Below are 23,575 nucleotides of genomic sequence, written 5' to 3'. Positions count from 1 at the left end.
AGATAAACTATGCCAAGCAACCCAACGAAGCCCACCAGAACATCCTGAAAGAAGAAATCCTCCAAGTAATCACTGAGAATTTCATAGAGATGTTATGAGACATGGTCAACCAAAACATACAGGAGGCACTCAAGAAATACCAAGACAACAAAAATAAAGAATAGGAGAAGACACAAAAACAAATAAATGAACTCATAGGAGCCCTAAATAAACACCAAAGTGAAACAGAGAACATAAAAAATAGAGAGATAAATGAATTAAAGACAAAAATTGACAATATTAAAGAAGAAGTGATCCATGATATGGAAAACCTCAGAAAAAAGAATGAAAAGAAATACAAAACACAATGGAAGGCCACTCCAGCAACGAAAACAAGCAGAAGACAGAATCTCAGAACTTGAAGATGAAATAGAAATTAAAGGAAAAACTGAAGAGCTATTAGTCAAACAACTCAAGACCTGTGAAAGGAATATACGAGAATTCACTTACTTCAGCAAAAGACCAAAACTGAGAATCATGGGCATCGAAGAAGGAGAAGACGTGCAAGCAAAAAGGAATTGATAATATATTCAACAAAAAAATAACAGAAAATTTCCCAAATCTAGAGAAAACTATGCAAATTCAGGTAAAGGAAGCCTGCAGGACACCAAACAGGCTTGATCAAAATAGAACTATCCCACAACATATTATCATTAAAACAATAAGCACAGAGCATAGAGAAAGAATATTGAATACTGTAAGAGAGAAAAAACAAATAACATACAAAGGTAAACCCATCAAAATCACAGATTTCTCAACAGAAACCTTAAAAGCAAAAAGAGCATGGAAGATGGTGGCTAGAGGGAGGAAGCAGAAAGTGTGCTTCCTAAAGTGAAATCTTAGAGAGACGCTGGAGACACACCTTACAGGAAAAACCACCGAGAAGAGGCAAAACTTTGACTCCTCCATACCCCCAGCCCACGCATAGCGTTTCCACTTCACGTTAAATGGAGAAACCAGGAGGGCTCCTGCACTGCCGCCAGATGCCAGCACCAAGACCACTTGGGAAGACACAGACCACAAGGTGAGCTAAGTGGCATGTGGTACTCCCACAGACAACCCTGGGCCAGATCAGCATAGCCCCCTGGACAGACCAACCCCCACCCAGGGAAAAAAGAAAAAAAAACTGAATAATAAGCAATAACAACAAAAAAGACACATAGCAAAGAGGGCGGGGTGCCCTGACCCCTGGAGGAGGGGGAGGGGAAATCCCTCACGGAACTGTAAATAAACAAGCTGGCCAGAGAAGGCAGGAGTGGCAGCACACGCCCAGCAACCAGGAGCGGGAAAGCTTATAAAAGTGGTGGTGGGAGGAAAACTCCACAAGAGAGGGGGGAAGACCCACTTCCCATGTGAAATGTAAATAAACAAGCCAGCCTGAGAAAGCGGGTGCAGTGTCACCTCCCCCAGTGTGCTTGGAAAGGGGAAAGCTTGTAGCAGTGGCGATGGCGCCCAGGAGAACTCTAAGTAAACAAAGCCTGAGGGGCCAGGTGAGTGTTAAGCTCACTCCTGAGATCTGCATAAATAAAGCCTCCAGCAACAGCAGACTGACAGTAGTGGGCAGGTGAGCCGCAGCCCCAGATAGCCATTCACAGAACTATTTCCGGACTATTTTTTTCTCTCTTCCTTTGATGAGACAACAACCAAACTACACCTGCATGCTGAAAAACTTACTGAAACTATATTGCATTTGAACTTGGGACACTCTGTGGTGGTTTTATTTTGTTTCGTTTTATTTGGTTTTTTTTCACCTTTGATAAGACAACGACAGAACTACTTCTGAGACACCATCTCCAGGATTGGAGGCTGAGGGAGTAACAAAAAATTATTAAGACTGAAACTTTATTGCATTTGAACTTGGAGATTTTTTTTCAATCCTCTCTCTGTCTCTCTAATGTCTGTTTAGCTTACTGTTGATTAGTACACTATCTCTCCCTGTTTATATTTTTGAAACTTTTGTTTGTTTGTTTTGTTTTGTTTTACTTTATTTTTTTCCCTTTTTCTTTAACTTCTTTGCTTTCCCTCTCCTCTCTAAAGATCACCATTGTTATTATTACAAGCTAGAAAATACTTAATTGCACACAGTACAGGGACAATAACAACACCAAGGCAATGATGGGTAGACAGAAAAAACAGGGAAACCAGTTTTGCCACCGCAAAAAATTAGCACAGGAACCAGAGGGGAATGAAGAAAACAGATACTCAGATCCAGACTCCAAAAAAATGATGATAAACTATACCAAAGAACCCAATGAACCACACAAGAATAATTTAAAATAAGAAATCCTACAGGTTCTCAATGAGAATTTTATAGAGATGATACTGGATATGGTCAACCAAAATGAACAGGAGACACTCAAGAAATTCCAACAAAAATAGAGAATTCTATTTTGTAGATTCTCAACAAAAATAGAGAATCTGAAAAAGCACAAGATGAAATAAAAGAAACCATAGAAGCACTGAATAAACACCAAAGTGAAACAAAGAACATGATTAATAAAGAGATAAATGAACTCAGGGCGAAAACAGACAAAATTAAAGAGGAAGCGACTCAGGATGTGGAAAACCTCAGAAAAAAGAAAAAAACAGAATTGCAAAACAAAATGGAAGGCCAATCCAGCAGAATAGAACAAACAGAAGACAGAATCTCAGAACTTGAAGACAAAATGGAAATTAAAGGAAAAACTAAAGAACTATTAGTTTAATAATTCAACACCTGTGAAAAAAAAATGGAAGAACTCACAGACTCCATCAAAGACCAAACCTGAGAATCATGGGCATTGAAGAAGGAGAAGAGGTGCAAGCAAAGGGAATGCTTAATATATTCAACAAAATAATAACAGAAAATTTCCAAAATCTAGAGAAATCTCTTTCCATAGAGATGCAAGAGGCCTCCAGAATAACAAACAGACCAGATCAAAATAAAACTACCCCACGACATATCATCATTAAAACAACAAGTACAGAGACCCAAGAAAGAATATTGAAGGCTGTAAGAGAGAAAAAACAAATAACATACAAAGGTAAACCCATCAAAATCACAACATACTTCTCAACAGAAACATTAAAAGCAAGAAGTGTGTGGGGTGAGATCTTCTGGGCACTAAATGAAAATAACTTCAACCCTAGAATACTCTACCCAGCAAAACCATCATTCAAAATAGATGGAGCAAGAAAAGTCTTTCATGACAAGCAGAAACTAAAACAATATGTGACCACAAAGTCACCACTACAAAAGATTCTTCAAGGGATTCTGCACACAGAAAGTGAAACCCAACATAACCATGAAAGGGCAGGCAGCACCAAGCTACAGGAAAAGAAAAAGCAAGAAAGTAGACAGTAACCTCAATTCGGGTACACAAATCAAACCTTCAAACAACTAAGACAATTAAATGACAGGAATCACCACATACCTATCAGTACTAACACTTAATGTTAATGGATTTAATTCCCCCATCAAAAGGCACCGTTTGATGAACTGGATTAAAAAGGAAGATCCAACATTTTCTTGCTTGCAGGAGATGCATCTCACTGACAGCAATAAGCATAGGCTTAGGATGAAAGGCTGGAAAAAGATTTACCAAGCCAATGGCCCCCGAAAACAGGCAGGAGTAGTAATATTTATCTCGGACAAAGTAGACTTCAAACCTACATTCATCAAATGAGATAAAGAAAGACATTCCATACAAATAATGGAGAAATAGACCAAAAGGAAATAACAATTATCAACCTATATGCACCCAATGTCGATGCACCCAATTTCATCAAACATACCCTGAAGGACCTAAAAGCATATATTAACTCCAACACAGTGGTCATGGGAGACTTTAGCACCCCATTATCATCAATAGATAGGTCATCCAAACAAAAAATCAATAAAGAAATCCTAGATCTAAAATACACCATAGATCAAATGGACCTAGGTGATGTCTACAGAACATTTCATCCAACTTCTACACAATATACATTCTTCTCAGCAGCCCATGGAACCTTTTCCAAAATAGATCATATCCTAGGGCACAAAGCAAGCCTCAGCAAATATAAGAAAATAGAAATTATACCATGCATTCTATCTGATCACAGTGCAATAAAACTAGAACTCAACAACAAAAGTAAAGACAAAAAACATGTAAACAGCTGGAAACTGAATAACTCATTGCTTAGTGAACAATGGGTCATTGATGAAATAAAAGAGGAAATTAAAAAGTTCCTGGAAGTCAATGAAAATGAAAACACAACCTACCAGAACCTATGGGACACAGCAAAGGCAGTCCTGAGAAGAAAGTTTATAGCCATGAGTGCATGTATTAAAAAGACTGAAAGATCCCAAATCAATGACCTAATGATACATCTCAAACTCCTAGAAAAACAAGAAAAAGCAAATCTCAAAACAAATAGAAGGAGAGAAATAATAAAAATAAGAGCTGAAATCAATGAAATAGAAACCCAAAAAAATCATACAAAGAATTAATGAAACAAAAAGTTGGTTTTTGAAAAAATAAACAAGATCGACAGACCCCTGGCAAACCTGACTAAAATGAGGAGAAAAAAAAAAACAAATTAGCGGAATCAGGAATGCAAAAGGGGAGATAACAACAAACACCATGGAAGTCCAGGAAATCATCAGAGACTACTTCTAGAACCTATATTCAAATAAATTCAAAAATCTTAAAGAAATGGACAGATTTCTAGATACATATGATCATCAAAAACTGAACAAACAGGATATTAATCACCTAAATAGATCTATAACATAAAATGAAATTGAAGCATCAATCAAGAGTCTCCCCAAAAAGAAAAGTCCAGGACCTGATGGATTCTCTGCTGAATTCTATCAGACCTTTAAAGAAGAACTGATACCAACCCTCCTTAAACTGTTCCATGAATAAAAAGGGAAAGAAAACTGCCTACAACATTTTATGAAGCCAGTATTACACTTATCCCCAAACCAGGCAAAGACACCTCCAAAAAGGAGAACTAGAGGCCAATCTCCTTAAGCAACATTGATGCAAAAATTCTTAACAAAACAATGGCAAATTGAATTCAACAACACATTAAAAAGATCATTCACCACGACCAAGTAGGCTTCATCCCAGGAATGCAGGGGTGGTTCAACAGAAGCAAAGACAAAAGCCACTTGATCATCTCAATAGATGCAGAAAAAGCCTTTGATAAGATCCAATACCATTTCATGATAAAAGCTCTAAGAAAACTAGGAATAGAAGGAAAGTACCTCAACATTATAAAAGCTATATATGACAAACCTACAGCCAACATTATACTTAATGGAGAAAAACTGAAACCATTTCCTCTAAAATCAGGAGTGACACAAGGATGCCCAGTATTGCCACTCCTATTCAACGTAGTACTGGAATTCCTAGCCAGAGCAATTAGGCAAGAAGAAGGAATAAAAGGAATACAAATAGGTAAAGAAACTGTCAAAATATCCCTATTTGCAGATGATATTATCCTATACCTTAAAGACACCATCAATAGCTATAGCAAGGTAGCAGGATATAAAATCAACATAGAAAAATCATTAGCATTTCTATACACTAATAAAGAACAAACTGAGAAAGAATGTATGAAAACAATTCTATTTACAATAGCCTCAAAAAAAATCAAATACGTAGGTGTAAACTTAACAAAGGATGTGAATGACCTCTACAAGGAAAACTATAAACTTCTGAAGAAAGAGATTGAGGAAGACTATAGAAAGTGGAGAGATCTCCCATGCTCATGGATTGGTAGAATCAACATAGTAAAAATGTCGATACTCCCAAAAGTAATCTACATGTTCAATGCAATTCCCATCAAAATTCCAATGACATTCATTAAAGAGATTGAAAAATCTACTGTTAAATTTATATGGAAACACAAGAGGCCACGAATAGCCAAGGCAATACTCAGTCAAAAGAACAACACTGGAGGTATCACAATACCCGACTTCAAACTATATTACAAAGCAGTAACAATAAAAACAGCATGGTACTGGCACAAAAAGAGACATGAAGACCAGTGGAACAGAATAGAGAACCCAGATAGGAAGCCACACAACTATAATCAACTTGTCTTTAACAAAGGCGCTAAAAATATATGATGGAGAGAAGACAGCTCTTCAACAAAAACTGCTGGGAAAAACTGGTTAGCAGTCTGCAAAAAACTGAAACTAGATCCATGTATATCACCCTATACCAATATTAACTTAAAATGGATCAAGGATCTTAATATCAGATCCCAAAGTCTAAAGTTGGTACAGGAAAGAGTAGGAAATACTCTGGAATTAATAGGTATAGGCAAGAACTTTCTCAATGGAACCCCAGCAGCACAGCAACTAAGAGATAACATAGATAAATGGGACTTCATAAAACTAAAAAGCTTCTGCTCAATAAAAACAGTGGTCTCTAAACTGAAGTGACCACACACAGAATGGGAGAAAATATTTTCCAGCTACACATCAGACCAAGGACTGATAACCAGAATATAGAGGGAACTTATAAAACTAAATTCTGCCAAAATTAATGAAGCAATAAAGAAATGGGCAAGTGAACTAAACAGAACTTTCTCAAAAGAAGAAATTCAAATGGCCAAAAACACATGAAAAAATGCTCACCATCTCTAGCAATAAAGTAAATGCAAATTAAATCCACGCTAAGATTCCACCTCACTCCTGTTAGAATAGCCAGCATCAGCAACACCACTAACAACAGGTGTTGGCAAGGATGCGGGGAAAAAGGAACCCTCTTACACTGCTGATGGGAATTTAAACTAGTACAACTACTCTGGAAAAAAATTTGGAGGCTACTTAAAAAGCTAGACATTGATCTACCATTTGATCCAGCAATACCACTCTTGGGGATATACCCAAAAGAATGTGACACAGGTTACTCCAGAGACACCTGCACAACCATGTTTATGGCAGCACTATTCACAATATCCAAGTTATGGAAACAGCCAAGATGCCCCACTACCGATGAATGGATTAAGATAATGTGGTATTTATATACAATGGAATTTTATGCAGCCATGAAGAAGAATGAAATGTTATCATTCGCAGGTAAATGGATAGAATTGGAGAACATCATTCTGAGTGAGGTTAGCTTGGCCCAAAAGACCAAAAGTCGTGTGTTCTCCCTCCTATGTGGACATTAGATCAAGGGCAAACACAACAAGGGGATTGGACTTTGAGCACATGATAAAGTGAGAGCACACAAGGGAGGTATGAGGATAGGTAAGACACCTAAAAAACTAGATAGCATTTGTTGCCCTCAACATGAGAAACTAAAGTAGATACTTTAAAGCAACTGAGGCCAATAGGAGAAGGGGACCAGGAACTAGAGAAAAGGTTAGTACAAGAATAATTAACTTAGAATGTAACACACATGTACAGGAAATCAATGTGAGTCAACTCCCTGTATAGCTATCCTTATCTCAACTAGCAAAAACCCTTGGTCCTTCCTATTTTTACTTATACTCCCTTTTCAACAAAATTAGAGATAACAGCAAAATAGTTTCTGCTGGGTAGCAAGGGGGTAGGAGGGGAGAGGGAGGGGGTGGGGGGGTAAGAGAAGGGGTGGGGGAAGGAGGGAGAAATAACCCAAACATTCTATGCACACATGAATAAAATAAAAATTAAAAAAAAAAAAAACCAAAAACAGCATGGAGTGAGGTATTCCGGGCTATGAATGAAAATAACTTCTGCCCTAGGATACTCTACCCAGCAAAACTATCATTCAAAATAGGTGGAGCAATAAAAATCTTCCATGATAAGCAGAAACTAAAACAATATATGACAACAAAGTGACCACTACAAAATATTCTCTAAGGAATTCTGCACACAGAAAATGAAGGCAAAGAAAACCATGAAAGGACAGGCAGTACCAAACCACAGGAGAAGAAAAGGCAGGAAAGTAGAGAGTAATAACATTGATTCAGCTGCACACAATCAAACCCTTAAACTACAAAAACAACTAAATGACAGGAATCACCACATACCTATCATACTAACACTGCATGTTAATGGACTTAATTCCCCCATCAAAGACACAGTCTGTCAAACTGATTAAAAGGAAAATCCAACAATCTGTTGCTTACAGGAGACCCATCTCTTCGACAGAAAGAAGCACTGGCTTAAAGTGAAAGGTTTGAAGAAGATTTACCAAGCCAATGGACCCTGAAAACAGGCAAGAGTAGCAATACTTATGTCAGACAAAGTAGACTTCAAACTTACATTGATCAAATGAGATAAAGAAGGACACACTCTACACTAATGAAAGGGGAAATACACCAAAAGGAAATAACAATTATCAACTTATATGCACCTAATGTTAATGTACCTAATTCATTAAAGGTACTCTGAAGGACCTAAAAACATAAATGGACTCCAAAACAGTGGTAGTGGGAGACCTTAACCTCTATCACCAATAGATAGGTCATCCAACCAAAAATCGATAAAGAAATTTTAGAACTAAATTACACCATAGATCAAATGGACCTAGCTGATATCTACAGAATATTTCATCCAGTTTCTGTACAATATACATTCTTCTCAGCAGCCCATGGAACTTTCCAAAATTGATCGTATTTTAGGGCACAAAGCAAGCCTCAGCAAATATAAGAAAACAGAAATAATCCCATGCATTCTATCTGATCACAATGCATTAAAACTACAATGCAACAACAAAAACAACAGTAAAAAACATGCAAACAGTTGGAAGCTGAACAACATATTGCTCAATGATCAATGGGTCATTGATGAAATAAAGAGGAAATTTAAAGGTTCCTGGAAGTTAATGAAAATGAAAACACGAGCTACTGGAACCTATGGGACACAGCAAAGGCAGTCCTAAAAGGAAAGTTTATAGCCATGAATGCCCATATTAAAAGGACAGAAAGATCTCAAATCAATGACCTAATGCTACATCTCAAACTCCTAGAAAAACAAGAACAAACAAATCCCAAAACAAGCAGAAGGAGAGAAATAATAAAAAATACAGGCTGAAATCAATGAAATAGAAACAACAACAACAAAAAAAAACATACAAAGAATCAATGAAACAAAAAGCTGGTTCTCTGAAAAAATAAATAAGATTGACAGACCCCTGGCAAACCTGACTAAAATGAGGAGAGAAAAAAACCCAAATCAGGAAAATCAGAAATGCAAAAGGGGAGATAACAACAAACACCATGGACATCCAGGAAATCATCAGAGACTACTTTGAGAAACTATATTCTAATAAATCTGGAAATCTTGAAGAAATGGATAGATTTCTAGATACTTATGACCTTCCAAAATTGAACCAAGAGGATATTAATCACCTGAATAGATCTGTAACACAAAATGAAATTGAAGCAGCAATTAGGAATCTCCCAAAAAAGAAAAGTTCAGGACCTGATGGATTCTCTGCTAAATTCTATCAGACCTTTAAACAAGAACTAATACCAACCCTCCTTAAACTGTTCCACAAAATAGAAAGGGAAGGAACACTGCCTAACTCATTTTATGAAGCCAGTATTACACTCATCCCAAAACTAGACAAAGACACCTCCAAAAAGGAGAACTATAGGCCAATCTCCTTAATGAACATTGATGCAAAAATCCTCAATAAAATAATGGCAAACCAAATCCAACAACAATCAGAAAGATCATTCACCATGACCATTCGGCTTCATCCCAGGGACGCAGGGCTGGTTCAACATACGCAAATCTATAAATGTAATACAGCGCATCATAGAATCAAAGACAAAAACCACTTGATCATCTCAATAGATGCAGAAAAAGCCTTTGACAAGATCCAATACCACTTCATGATAAAAGCTCTAAGAAAACTAGGAATAGAAAGAAAGTACTTTAATATTGTAAAGGCTATATATGACGAACCTACAGCCAACATCATACTTAATGGTGAAAAACTGAAATCATATTCCCTAAAATCAGGAATGAGTCAAGGGTGCCCACTATCCCCACTCCTATTCAATAAAGTCCTGGAATTTCTAGCCAGAGCAATTAGGCAAGAAGAAGAAATAGAAGGAATACAAATAGGTAAACAAACTGTCAAAATATCCCTATTTGCAGACGATATGATCCTATACCTTAAAGAGCCAAAAAACTCTTACCCAAAAACTCCTAGACACCATAAACAGCTACAGCAAGGCAGGAGGATACAAAATCAACTTACAAAAATCATTAGCTTTTCTATACACCAATAATGAACAAACTGAGAAAGAATATATGGAACCAATTCCATTTACAATAGCCTCAAAAAAAAAAAAATCAAATACCTAGGAGTAAACTTAACAAAGGATGTGAAAAACCTTTACAAGGAGAACTACAAACCCCTGAAGAAAGAGATTGAGGAAGAAGGTGGAGCGATCTCCTGTGCTCATGGATTGGTAGAATCAACATAGTAAAAATGGCTATACTACCAAAAGCAATCTACATGTTTAATGCAATTCCCATCAAAATCCCAATGACCTCCATCACAGAGACTGAAAAATCTACCCTAAAGTTCATTTGGAAACACAAGAGAACACGAATAGCCAAGGCAACACTCAGCAAAAAGAGCAATGCTGGAGGTATCACAATACCCAAGCTCAGTCTATATTAAAAAGCAATAGCAATAAAAACAGCATGGTACTGACACAAAAACAGACATGAAGACCAGTGGAACAGAGTAGAGGAACCGGATATGAATCCATACAGCTATGCCCACCTTATTTTTGACGAAGGCACCAATATATATGATGGAGAAAAGACAGCCTCTTCAACAAATGTTGCTGGGAAAAGTGGTTATCCATCTGCAAAAAACTGAAACTAGATCCATGTTTATCACCCTGTATTAGTATTAATTCAAAATGGATCAAGGACCTTAACATTACACCCAAAACTCTGACGTTAGTACAGGAAAGAGTGGGGAATACTCTAGAAGTAATAGGTATAAGGATTTCCTCAATAGAATGCCAGTAGTTCAGCAACTAACAGAAAGGATGGACAAATGGGACTACATAAAATTTAAAAGCTTCTGCACAACAAAAGAAATGGTCTCTAAACTGAAGAGACCACACACAGAGTGAGAGAATATATTTGCCATCTATACATCAGACAAAGGACTGATAACCAGGATATACAGGGAAGTTAAAAACCTAAACTCTCCCAAAATCAATGAACGAATAAAGAAATGGGCAACTGAACTAAACAGTACTTTCTCAAAAGAAAAAATTCAAATGGCAAAAAAAAAAAACCACAAGCAAAAATGCTCACCATCTCTAGCCATAAAGGAAATGCAAATCAAAACCACACTAAGATTCCACCTCACCCCTGTTAGAATAGGCATCATCAAAAACACCACCAACATCAGGTGTTGGCAAGTATGTGGGAAAAAAGGAACCCTTGTACACTGCTCGTGGGAATGCAAGCTAGCGCAACCAGTCTGCAAAAAAATATGGAGGCTTCTTAAAAATCCAAACATAGATCTCCCATATGATCCAGCAATCCCACTGCTGGGGATGTACCCAAAGGAATGCAACACAGGTTACTCCAGAGGTACCTGCACATCCACGTTTATTGCAGCACTATTCACAATAGCCAAGTTATGGAAACAACCAAGATGCCCCAACTACTGACAAATGGATCAAGAAAATGTGGTACTTATTTGCAATGAAATTTTACTCAGCCATGAAGGAGAATGAAATCTTATCATTCACAAGTAAATGGATGGAACTGGAGAGCATCATTCTGAGCGAGATTAGCCAGGCTCAGAACACCAAAAATCGTATGTTCTCCCTCATATGCAGAGTTTAGATCTAGGGCAAATACATCAATGTGGTTGGACTTGGGTCATATGATAAGGGGAGGGCACATATGGGAGATAAGGGGGTAGGTGGAAACCCAAAACATGAAAGTGTTTGATGTCCCTACTGCAGAGGAGCTAATACAGAAACTTTAAAGAGACAAAGGTCAATATGGGAAGGGGATCAGGAAGTAGTGAAGAGGTCTGGTAGAGATGAATCAGTTCGGGTTGTAATACACTTGTGCATGGAAGCAATGCTAGGAATCTCTCTGTATAGCTATCCTTATCTCAACTAGCAAAATTGCTTTGTCTTTCTTATTATTGTTTATGTCTTCTCTTCAATAAAATTAGAGATAAGGGCAGAACAGCTTCTGCCTGGAGGCGGTGGGGAGCTAGGGAGAGAAATGGCCCAAACAATGTATGTACATGTGAATAAATGAGTAAAAAATTTTTAAAAAGACAATACTAAGAATTATAATATAAGTAAACTGTGAAGGCATGCAGACTATTAAACTACATGTATAAATATTAGGGTAACACAGGTGCTACTGAAAATAAAATGACTGGATTCATAAAGTCTGCATAGGAACTGTAGAGCAGATGAATATAGATATTAAAATATCTTCAATATGTACAACTTATTCCCAGAAATAAATCAAATAAATATTTACCTCTCAGAAACATTTAACTTGGAGCATGTAAAAACATCTCTTCTTGTTTTTCTTTTTCAGTTTCAAATGTTTGAATAATTACTTCTCTCATTTTTGATTCATTTTGTTTCTGTTTCTTTTAAAATATCAAGAATATTATATTATTTTAAACTTTGGCTTTGTCCTGTTGGGATATTAATGTCACTTATATTATGGGTATTTTTTAGTCAATAACAACATCATAGAGAAAATGGGAAGTTTGTTCTTATTTTTTCCTTCATTCTGTGTTATTACTATGTCAAAGCATTAGGTCAGCTTGCTATAGTACAGTCTTTCTAAAAATAGAACCTTTGGAAAATAGATGGTGAACAAATGGAGACATCTGCAAACCACCACTAGATGGCAAAGCAGCTTTACCATTGCTTGCAAACAAAATGTGACTACCAACATACTGTAACATATTTTCTACTATATGTCAGAGTTTTGATCAGTTTAGACTTCAAAATATGAATGATCACCTTGGTCTAAAACTAAATTACTTGGTATACGTTTATCTTTCAACATGTATTTATAATTATTAATGTCAAAGTCTTACATTTACAGCCCAACATCAAAGTATTATTAATTTTCAATAGTTCAGTTAAGAAAACTGAAGTGTTCTTAATCTAGTAATTAAAACATAGTATGTGTATCAATATAAAAATCAAAGCAAAATATAATACATGGTAAAAAGTAACAAGTCTACAGACAAATATCTACATTCAAATTAGATATTTATAAATGTATCCCACATTATAGACTCAGATATCTATATCAGTATGTAATAAGAGATTATATTGTTTTATACAAAAATTATTAATGTGTTTAGTTATTACAGTAATAAGCAAGTTATAGTTTATTTCTTAAAAGTTTTCTGTGGTAAAGAGGAAGAGGAGGAAAAAATAAGGCATTTTAAGTCCCCTTCAGAAATAAGAAATGTCCATTACTTTAATGTACTATAAGCTATAATAAGTTCAAGAAATAATTTCTTGTTACTTATCCATAAAATTAATAAATCTTATAAGGTAACAGAGTTAATAGTTTTATGTAAAGCATTTTACTAAATTATTTTGATCATTATTCATAAAAGAATGCTATGAGAATGAATATACAGCAGGTTGATACTATTATAATTTAAATTTCTTAGTATACCATGAAACTTTTGAATAAGACTAAGTAAGACCATAGACTCAGTTCTTATGCCACTTTTGTATACTCATACCATAGTAAAATACTGTATTTCGTTTTATAAAAACTGCCAAGCTAGTTAGATTGTTGGCCCCTCTACTTGTCTTTCCTCTAATTCTGAGCAGCCAAACTTCCTATTTTAAGAAAGCTGCTCAAAAGTCATTCACCAATTCAATAGTAGGTATCACTTTGAGAATTTACAGGGTTTCTTACAAAAATCACTCCTCTCATAAAAGACCACAAGTAAATTTTTTTTTTTTACTTTAGACAGTTTTATTTTATTAAACGGGTTCCTCATTTTGCACTTCTAACTAGTCCTACTGATTTTACTCAACTGTTCTTCTACTCAACAACCAGAGCTTTTATTTCAATATAAACATCAAATTTAAGTTGGAACAATTTTACAAAGAGAAAGACACTTAACCTGAAGACTGCCTTCCAGAATGGACCTATTAAGTGAGTGGAGTATTATTCACAGTTATTAATTTTAGAGTTGAAGTTAGTTGCAGTTGTTATGAATTCACAAATTTAGAACTTGTGATAGTGCCACTTGATAATGCACTTCAGTCTGTATTTATAATGGAAAAGAGGGAGTTTGCTCTGCAATGTAAATAGGAATAAATGTAATATAAATGTAAATAGACAAAGTGTGCTTGTCTACTTAGGAGAACTGTTTCAATGTACTTTTTACAGTATGATCACAAAGTGAGTACAACTCAGAATTACTCAAGCTGGAACCTGGTGTGTTAATTATAAGTTATTAATCTTTATGCTTTTAATTCTAATAGGCTTAATCTTTTTGTAGTCCCCAGTCCCATTCCAGCTATCTGCAGATAAGTTTTGCATTTACTCACTAATATAAATATAAAATATTGTTATAGTCTACCTAAGGTGAAGGCAATGGGAGGGAACTACTCTTCAGAATTTAGTAGCTACAAACAAGGTGGGGGTCTGGAAAAACTTTTAGCACTCCTTTGAACTGAGGAATCTCTGGCTTTTTAGAGAGCCTTAATCTCTCAACTAGCTGGTCTTCTGGATTTAGTCACTTGGAGGAACCACAGCCTGATGTTTTTTAGTTGCTTTCAATCTTCCCTGCTTTGCAGTGATCTTGTGTATTGACCGCCCGATCTTGGGCATATAGGCTATGAATTCTGAAATAATTTCTCACTACAAGTTCTCCAGATCTGGATCATTCTTGAAGGACAACATCTCTTTGGAATTAGATTAGAAACTGGAGTTTGGGTGTGAATTTTGATTATTTGCTGCTACTTCTACTTATGGAAGGCAGCTATTCTCCATTAACAACATGCATTTAGTCAGAATCATGCTAAGTACAGTTTAATCATTGGAGAAAATTAAAGCTAACATTTAAGAAACACTTGACTTGTCTGATCCCACCACTAAAAGTTTGAGTTTTTCAATATTTCAAAGAGGCATTTCTAGGGAAACTATAGATATTTAAATGTTGAATAGGCAGAAAAGGTAGTTGGGATTAGCTGAACTCATTTGTTTGCATAAATGAAAATAACTTGTGCATCAAACTCAAATGCATCTAAATCTTTTTCAACCTGCTGTCTTTCTTTTCATTGATGAAAGCACTAAAATTATCCAGAGATCCAAAGTAGAAACTGCAGAACCATCCTTGATTCTTCCAATCTTTTCTCTTGCACACCTAATTTGGTCAATCAACTAAAGCTGATCAAATGTAAATATGAGCTATTTCTTCCTTTCTAATCCTACTGTCCCTGATTTTGAATAGTCTTCCTTGGGCTGCCATAATAACTAAACTGTTGATAACTTTGTATCTCTATAGTGGGTTCTGTTCCCTTTATTTGTCTTTTAAATGTTAGTGATTTTTATAGTTCTGTGGTATATCTGCTGAGCTTCCTATTCTGGACTTTTTCCCTGAACAATTAATCTGTTCCTGTGGATTCAAGTACCATAATATGAAGATGACTCTGCAATTTTTATCTCTACTTTAGACCACTGTTCTAGGTTTCAAACTTGTAGATATAATCTCTTAATTGGCAGTGCCATAGGACCTCATCTGCCCACCTCAAACCTATTCCCCATGTTATGGTCTCTGTCTCAGAAAATACTTTTATCTGTTCATGTTAGAGCAAGAAATCAGGTTATAATCCTTGAATTTTTTTATTCACACCCCCTGCATTTATTTTTGTCTCTCAAATCTGTTGATATCTTTCCATATATACTGCCACTATCTTAGTTAAAGACATCATTAAGTATCAACATGGATTAGTGTACCGGACTCCTAAATAATCTCCTTACCTCCAGTCTTATGCCACTGAAATTCTGGCTAAGACAAGCTGGTGTGATTTTTTATTTTCTAAAAATGCAAATAAGAACATGTCTTTTGTCTACTTCAAATTCTTCTATAGTTTATTACTGACTTTAAAATCAAGTTCAAACTCTTTACTAACCTAAAAGGTGCCTTAGGGTCTCTCTCCAGCCTCATTACCAGCTATTCTCTTTTCAGATAAAAATAAGCTCAAGTTTTCCTGAAATATTTGGTTTCTTTCTCCTTTCCCCTCTGGGTTTTTGGAATTGATTTTCCCTCTTCTTCGAATGTTCTCCCTCTCTCTGTTTACTTCCTTTGACTATTTCCTAACTCATCTTTAGATGTTAATTTGGATTTCATTTACTATTTTGACAATACTTTCCTGACTATGCTTCTCCCAAGATTGGGTTTGGTGGTCTCATTTGGATTGTGTACCAAGAGCACATTTAACCTACCCATTTAATGTAGCAATTATCAAATATTATATGCCCTAATCACCTCTTTTCTTATTCAATACACTGTAAGTTTTTTGAGGGTAGGAATTTGTAAACGCGTATCACAAATGCCTAACAAAGACTGAATCCATTGTATATTCAGGTCACTGACCTTTTTTGTTGAGAAGCCTTTTATTGGGCCTAATGTTACAACATCAGCAGACAACATGGAAGACAGCAGGCTGGAAGAACCAAAGAAGAGAAACTATAGGCCCTGCTCACTGGAAGAGCTCTGGGGAGCTGCCAAGCCTTAAAGGTCAAGGGTCTCAGACACTCTAGGTCTGAGAGCTGCACTGCCTTTGCTGTAGGGTTGAGGGCCCCAGCACCTGAGCCTTGTCTGGAAGCTGTAACACTAGAAGGCACTGCCTTCAGTTGCTTGCTGACCACTGCTGCTCAAAGCTGAGAATTATAATAGTTGCCCATTGTAGGGCTGCTGGTGGTAAAAACCCAGAGAGATAAGCCTTTAATACGAGTACCTAGAGCCATAGTCTCTAAAACCTGAAGTAATAGGCCTCATGGTCTCAGGCTTTGAAGCTGCAAGCCTCTGGGTCCATTTATCCAGCACCTAGATCTTGAGCACTCAAGGGCCCGGGATTTCCAGCTCTAGAAGAGCTTCTCCTTGTTTATCCACAATTCCTTTCCAGGTAGAGGCAAAGGACCTCAGCCAGCTGATAGTAACATTACTATGTTTTTCTACTTAAACTTTATGATACCTTTGTCATATATAATAACAACAAAACGTATACTCACTGAGTGGAATCACTGACCTTTTTAAAGATCTGATAGCTCCTATCAGATTCAAGCTCTTCACATGGCATTTAAGGCCATTCTAAACAGACTAGAATGTATCTTTCCAACTTTGTGTCTAGGAACTCTTGCCACCCCAACTCCCTGCTTCTCTATGTGTTACTCTGAAAACCTCAGCACAGATTACTTTGATGCCACCACACTTTCCCTTAAGTGGCTCTCATTTTTTGGAATGACATTCTTTTGCTTGTTTTGATGGACGACTCTTTCTAAAACATTCTTCCTCAACTTAATGGCTGTCTCTTTGTGGTCAACATAGAAATTTTTACTTTGTTATTTATTTTTGATCATGCCTCATCTGCTAAGAAAATGAACTTCAGGAAAGTGTACATTATATATGTTAATTTTTAGATATCTACCACAGTGTCTGGAATCTAGTGCTACTCAAATAGTATTACATGGGAATAAATAAAACAAAGCTAACTCTGTTTCTACTACTCAACAAGACTTTGAGAATGAATGTAAGTAATTCACATTTACCAAAGATGAACATGAAAATGTATGGATTTATGCATTTTGGCATACCATAGAATGAAAGAATTTGGCTCTCTCTGCAACCAACTTCTCTTCTAATAGTGCTACTTAGAGAGCTTCTATTAACTCTTGAATAGAAAAAACTCTTCTGATTTACTCCCTAACTTCAAGCCACCTTTGGCAAGAGAAATAAGAGCATGGAGAAGAATAAAACGAGCTGGGAATATTTTATGAATAACAGTCAACTTTCAAAGGTCAATTCAATGGCAAGTCTAGACCACATTGATTTAAATCCCAGCCTTGTCAATTTCTAATTCTGAACAAATCATTTATCTGCTTTGGTTTCTCCCTTTGCACAGTGGGAATGTAATAACATGTACTTAACACCTAGGATTACTGTAGGGATTAAGAGTTTATATAAGCATTTAGAATGAAACATAGCACATATAAAATATCTATTGTGTCAACTATTATTGTCATTAAATTAAGTGGTGGTTGTTTAGTTAATAATCAAGAGATACAATCTGTTCCTAGATTATAAAAAAGGACCCCCAAGTCAGAATATAAGCCTGATGGAAACTTTTAAATATTCTAGACTACTTGAGTAATAATATAGAACAGCTAAGCAAATAAGCATGTCCTAAAAGACCAGAGTTGTACTAAGTTTCTAATTAAGACGTTTTAATTGAACTGATGTTCTTTGCAAAATTACTTATAAGTTTATTTCTCCATTTTCACATGTATAAGTACCCTACAATGACAGTAGGATTAAGTAAGAAATGATTCTCAAGGACTTTGAAATACAAAAACTGAAGTAACAAATTAGCTTATAAGTACCTAATGTGACTTATTAACAATACAGACTATAATTCCTTCCAACTCTAATTCTTTTTTTCCTATCCAATGTTTTTTATTAGAGCGTTGGATGGCAAAAAGAACAAAGAGGCTTTCTGCTGTAAGTTCACATATTTCCAAAATTTCACATACACTCAGGCTGCATTAGAAGAGAGAACAGCAGGAGCTGGTAGCCCCACTCTAGATCTTAACTCCTAAATTCTTAATTTTCTCAAAGGGTGTCATAAATTAGCTATGGATAAAAATAGGTTTCAGAATCTGGTTGGGCTGAATTAAAATATTATCAAATTTAAGATTTGTATACTGCAAAATTAAAAAGTAATACATTATAATTCTAAAATCATTATCACCATTGCTAAAATAAAGTCTCACTGAAACTCTCAAAGACTACCATGTATTTGAAAATCCAACCTTAAAATGTTATGCAATGATGTTAATAAAAACTCCAGCCTAAAAACTACAAAGATGATTCTCAAAAACATTTTGATATACCCTATAATTCTTGTTAAATGATTAGACTATGACTTAACTATACTTTGAAAGTACAGCCAATTCTTGATTATCTCTAGTCTCAGAAAACATGGATGGATAGCTTGGATAGTGAAAAACCCATCTCTTCCCAGAATGTTATCTTTAGTTTCTTCTCCCACAAAATATGTACCACAGATAACTTACTGGACTAATTCATATTTCAACTCCATTTCTTTCTCAGTTGAACAATGAAATGGCTTAATTAATTAATTAACAAAGAAAACACAGGAAGGGAGGGCAATATAGTAGATAACCAGTCTGAACAATCAAGAGTAGGCTGCACATCATTATATTTACCTTAAGAATTAAAATAGCCTCATCCTCCTTCATTATCTTTAAATAAAATCAAACAGGATTTCCTATGCCTTTATATTCCTAGTTGAGTCTCTGAGTACCTGAAAGAACCCTGGTGGTACAGGACCTACTGGCATGCCATCTCCTGGGGGAATGTTTCCTAGCACTGGACTGGGAGCTGCTGCAGCACTCTGCAAAGAATAAAGGAGAAACAAACCTATATCATTACAGAGAAGGCACAAAACCAAAGACTAATGATAATAGATTGTAGGAAGGGATATTTTTTTTCATTCCTGGGAACAAATGCTGATAATTTTCTCCACTCTAGAAGTAAACTAAGAATAATTGTTAGTATAACTAAGTAGATTGGTTTTAGCAGGTCTCTTTAAACTTTGTGAAGTCAGAGAACTTCAATGAGATGATATATTTAAATAATAATGCCAATAGTAATATGAAAAAATAAAGGTTTAAACAAACATTTTATTTTAAGGCATGGGCATCTGAAATGGCAATCTCAATGACAAATAGCTAAATATTTAGGTAGAATGAGTAGAGAGGGTGGTTGTAGGAGTTGGAAGAAAAGAGAATGTGGTTTTTTTTTAGATTATGCTTTTCTATGTTATTAAGTATAATTTTCCTGCCAATAGGTGCCAATACATCATTCACTTTTTGACAGATTATAATTGATAGCAAAAATATAGCTAAAGGGTAGTAAGGATGAAAATGTAAATAGGAGATTAAAGAGAAAAAAATTAGATCTGGACAGATTCTTCTAAAATTATGGAAAATATTAGATTGAAAAATTCAAAGTCTGCTTAATTTACAAATGATTTCATGGAATCTCAGCATTTCATGAAATAAGAATATGAAAAACTAGGGTTTAGATTCTTTTTAATCAAATCAATATTGCAAATTTAATTCTTATATACAACAGTTATATATACAATTATTCTTAACTATGATTTCACCTTTAATCTGATTATGCCCATTGCAAATACTAAAACAGTCAAGAAGGGACCAGATGAGAATGTAAATTATTATAGCCATTATGGAAAAAAGTAAGAATAGCCCTCAAAAAATTAAAAATCTACTGCATAATCCCTTATCTCCCTACTGGGGAAAAGTATGTTAAAGAGACATCTATACTCCCCATTTTTTATTACACTATAGCCAAAATGTGGAATCAACCTAAATGTTCATCAATGGATAAATGAATAAAGAAAATGTGGCACATATACACAATAAAATATAATTCAGTCATAAAAAATGAAAGTCTGTCATTTGTAACAACATTGATAAGCCTAAAGGACATGATGTTAAAGTAAAATAAACCAGGCACAGCGAGAAAAACACCACATGATTTGACTCACATTTGAAATCTAAAAAAGTTGATCTCATGGGCACCGAGAGTAGAGGTAGTTACCACAGGCTAGGGAGAGGTTGGTTAACAGGTACAACATTACAGTTAAAAGGAATGAATTCTAGTGTTGTATTAACAACAACAGTGCATTGTGTGTTGCAAGAAGAGAGGCTTTTGAATGTTTTCACCAAAAAATGGATGAGAAATATGGTGAAGACAGATTAGTTTGAATCTAGTATCGCTGGTCCTGCATTTAGTATCCCTACTGCACTGTCCTCATTTTTATATATCAGGTTATTCACCCATGTGTTAATATTCCACTAGAAGATATAAAATCTCAGCATACTGTAGGACATATTTCCTGGTAGAAAAATTGATAAAAATACCAAGCATGCATGTCCTATAGTAGTGGCAGTTGTTAATAATTAAGGCCAATGATTTTAGTGTTTCCTGGAGAAATCTAGAAATGTTGCTTACCTGTGAAAGCCAAAATTTTAAACCTTTGATAAAGCATATGAGTATAAAAGTAAACACAGTATTTTTTTAGATATTAAGATGGAACATTAACCTATTATTCTATTTTAAGAAAAAAACATGCAATTTCATTTAGTGTATATTAACTGAGAACCTGTCATTTGTCAGTTAGTCTATTTCATTTAAAAATAGCAATATTCATGTTTTTTAAAAATGAAAGGCAAAGTGTTCTTTTTGTTTTAACTAAACTTGTGTAAAATTTTAATTCACAATTTATGGCAGGGGAAAAATTACAACCAACAACACTTTTGGTTTAAATATGCACGATTACAGCCAGATGTAGGAAATAAGATTTGATCTCTGCCCTTAAGGCTGCCAATTACTATCATGTGGAAGTTGTTCTTAGTATTAAAAGCTAGACATAGGATTTCATTATTTTTTAAATTAATTGCAGAACAGAGAATTGTTTTGCCATAAAAAAGACACGTAAAAGAAGACAAGTTTTGGAATCACTCTAGCCTATACTATTACAGAAATGTATATGACCACATTAAGCATGTTCTTAATGTAGTTCAAAAGTAGTTTATAAAAGAAGTTTTTGCCTGTCCAAAGAAGAAAAGAGGTTTGTTTGCATCTAATCCAAAATTCAACAGGTAAAGATATTAGTAAAGAAACAGGTAAAATTCACAGTTAGATATTTAGCCAATGACTTTCTCTCTCTCTCTTTCTTTTCTTTTTTCCTTTTTTTTGGCAGATCACATTGTTTAAAGGTATATAATATGCTAATTTTTTCATTTAAAGTTCTTCATTACATAATTATCTTGTGTTTTATTACCCTGCTGTTATTTAAGCATGAATAGAATAAATGATTCAGGCAAAGACTTAAGCAAGCCAAATGTTTAAAGTGCCTGGCCAGGTGCAATGACTCATATCTGTAATGTCAGTTACTCTAGAGGTGAAGATCAAGAGATCTCAGTTCAAGGCCAGTACCAGAAAAAAGTTAGTGAAACCCCATCTAAATAAATAAGCTGGGCTCAGTGGTGTGCACCTATTATTTCAGTTATGCAGAAGGCATAGGTAGGAGGATGGTGATTAGGCTGGCCCGGGGTAAAATATGAGACCCTATTTGAAAAATACCTAAAAGTAGAAAAGGGCTCAAGTTCCTGACTAGCAAGTGGAGGCCCTGAGTCAAACCCCAGTACTGAAAACAAATGAATAAATAAATGAAATTTTAAAACATTTAAAATGCCTTTTGGATGTTCATTTGATGACTTTAAAGTTATTTAATAAATCCAATCAAAATATTCAATTTCTTTTCTCACTGCAGTCTATCCTTGCCCTCCAAGGCTAATATTCTAGTGGAGGAAGAAAGACGGTAAGTAAAATGAACCAATGAATCGACAGCTGGTAGCAGTGGCTCAAGCCTGTAATCCCAGCTATTTAGGAGAAACAGGTCAGGAGAATCTTGGTTGGAGGCCAGTCTGGGCAAAAAGCTCATAAGACTCCATCTAAGCCAATAAAAAGCTGGGCCTGGTGGCATGTGACTGTCATTCCAGCTATGCAGGACAGAGAAGAAGGAGAATTGCCGTCTGAGGTCAACCACATAAAAGTGAGACTCTATCTCAAAAATATCTAAAGCAAAAAGAGCTGGGGGGTGTGGCTTAAGTGACAGAGCACCTGTGTAGTAAGCTAGAGGCCCTGAGTTTAACAGTACCACTGAAAAGACCAAAACAATAAGATATGTATTTATTCATGATCTGGGGAGAACAAAAAGAACAGGAAATAGAGAATTCACAGTAAAGAAGTAAGGGCTACAACTTTGAATAGGATAGTGAAGGAATGAACAAGCCAAAGTGAAAACAATGACTACCAACTGACTTAAATGTGCCTTTTACTCTGCTGTTGACATCTCTTCCCTACATTTCAAGATGTATCAAATTCTTACAGTTTGCACTTACACTTTTACAGTGGTATAACTCTGTGAAGATACTTCTTTTTTTAATAATCATACTTTGTGCAGAATAATAAAGTTGTCTTGAAAATCAGGTGTGAGATGATTTACAGCATGTGGCATGACATGCTGGTTATCTGGTGTGACAGTAACTTTCTAGCCTTGGTCTAAAAGATACAAAGTAACTTGAACAGAATATTAGTAATCATCCAGTATGTACAAAACAGTAATCCACATCATTTTGGCCCAAACTTTCCTTTGTGGACCACAGTTCTGAGCTACACTATCCATTCACCCTGCTGGGATTTATTAACAAGGTACTGCCCCGTTT

At 35.5% G+C, this 23,575-nt stretch overlaps 1 protein-coding gene across 18 annotated transcripts in view; it reads right to left on the bottom strand.

Moving 5' to 3' along the window:
* The window catches only part of Ssbp2 (single stranded DNA binding protein 2), a 358,415-nt gene that overhangs the window by 75,230 nt on the left and 259,610 nt on the right, over positions 1-23,575 (bottom strand). For 13 of the 18 annotated variants that reach the window (XM_074077176.1, XM_020157440.2, XM_074077184.1 and 10 more), the window contains one exon: positions 19,561-19,650. The exons of 4 other annotated variants lie outside the window; for them this stretch is intronic. In XM_074077176.1, coding sequence (XP_073933277.1) covers positions 19,561-19,650 — 90 coding nt within the window. Of the gene's footprint in view, positions 1-12,499; positions 12,588-19,560; positions 19,651-23,575 lie in introns of those variants that run through there. One more of the 18 variants, XM_074077193.1, reaches the window with a different exon arrangement.

This window comes from Castor canadensis, chromosome 6 (assembly GCF_047511655.1).
Source record: "Castor canadensis chromosome 6, mCasCan1.hap1v2, whole genome shotgun sequence".
In the NCBI taxonomy this organism is placed as follows: Eukaryota; Metazoa; Chordata; class Mammalia; order Rodentia; family Castoridae; genus Castor; species Castor canadensis.
Note: the sequence above shows the minus strand (reverse complement) of the source record. Positions and strands in the feature narration are given on the sequence as shown.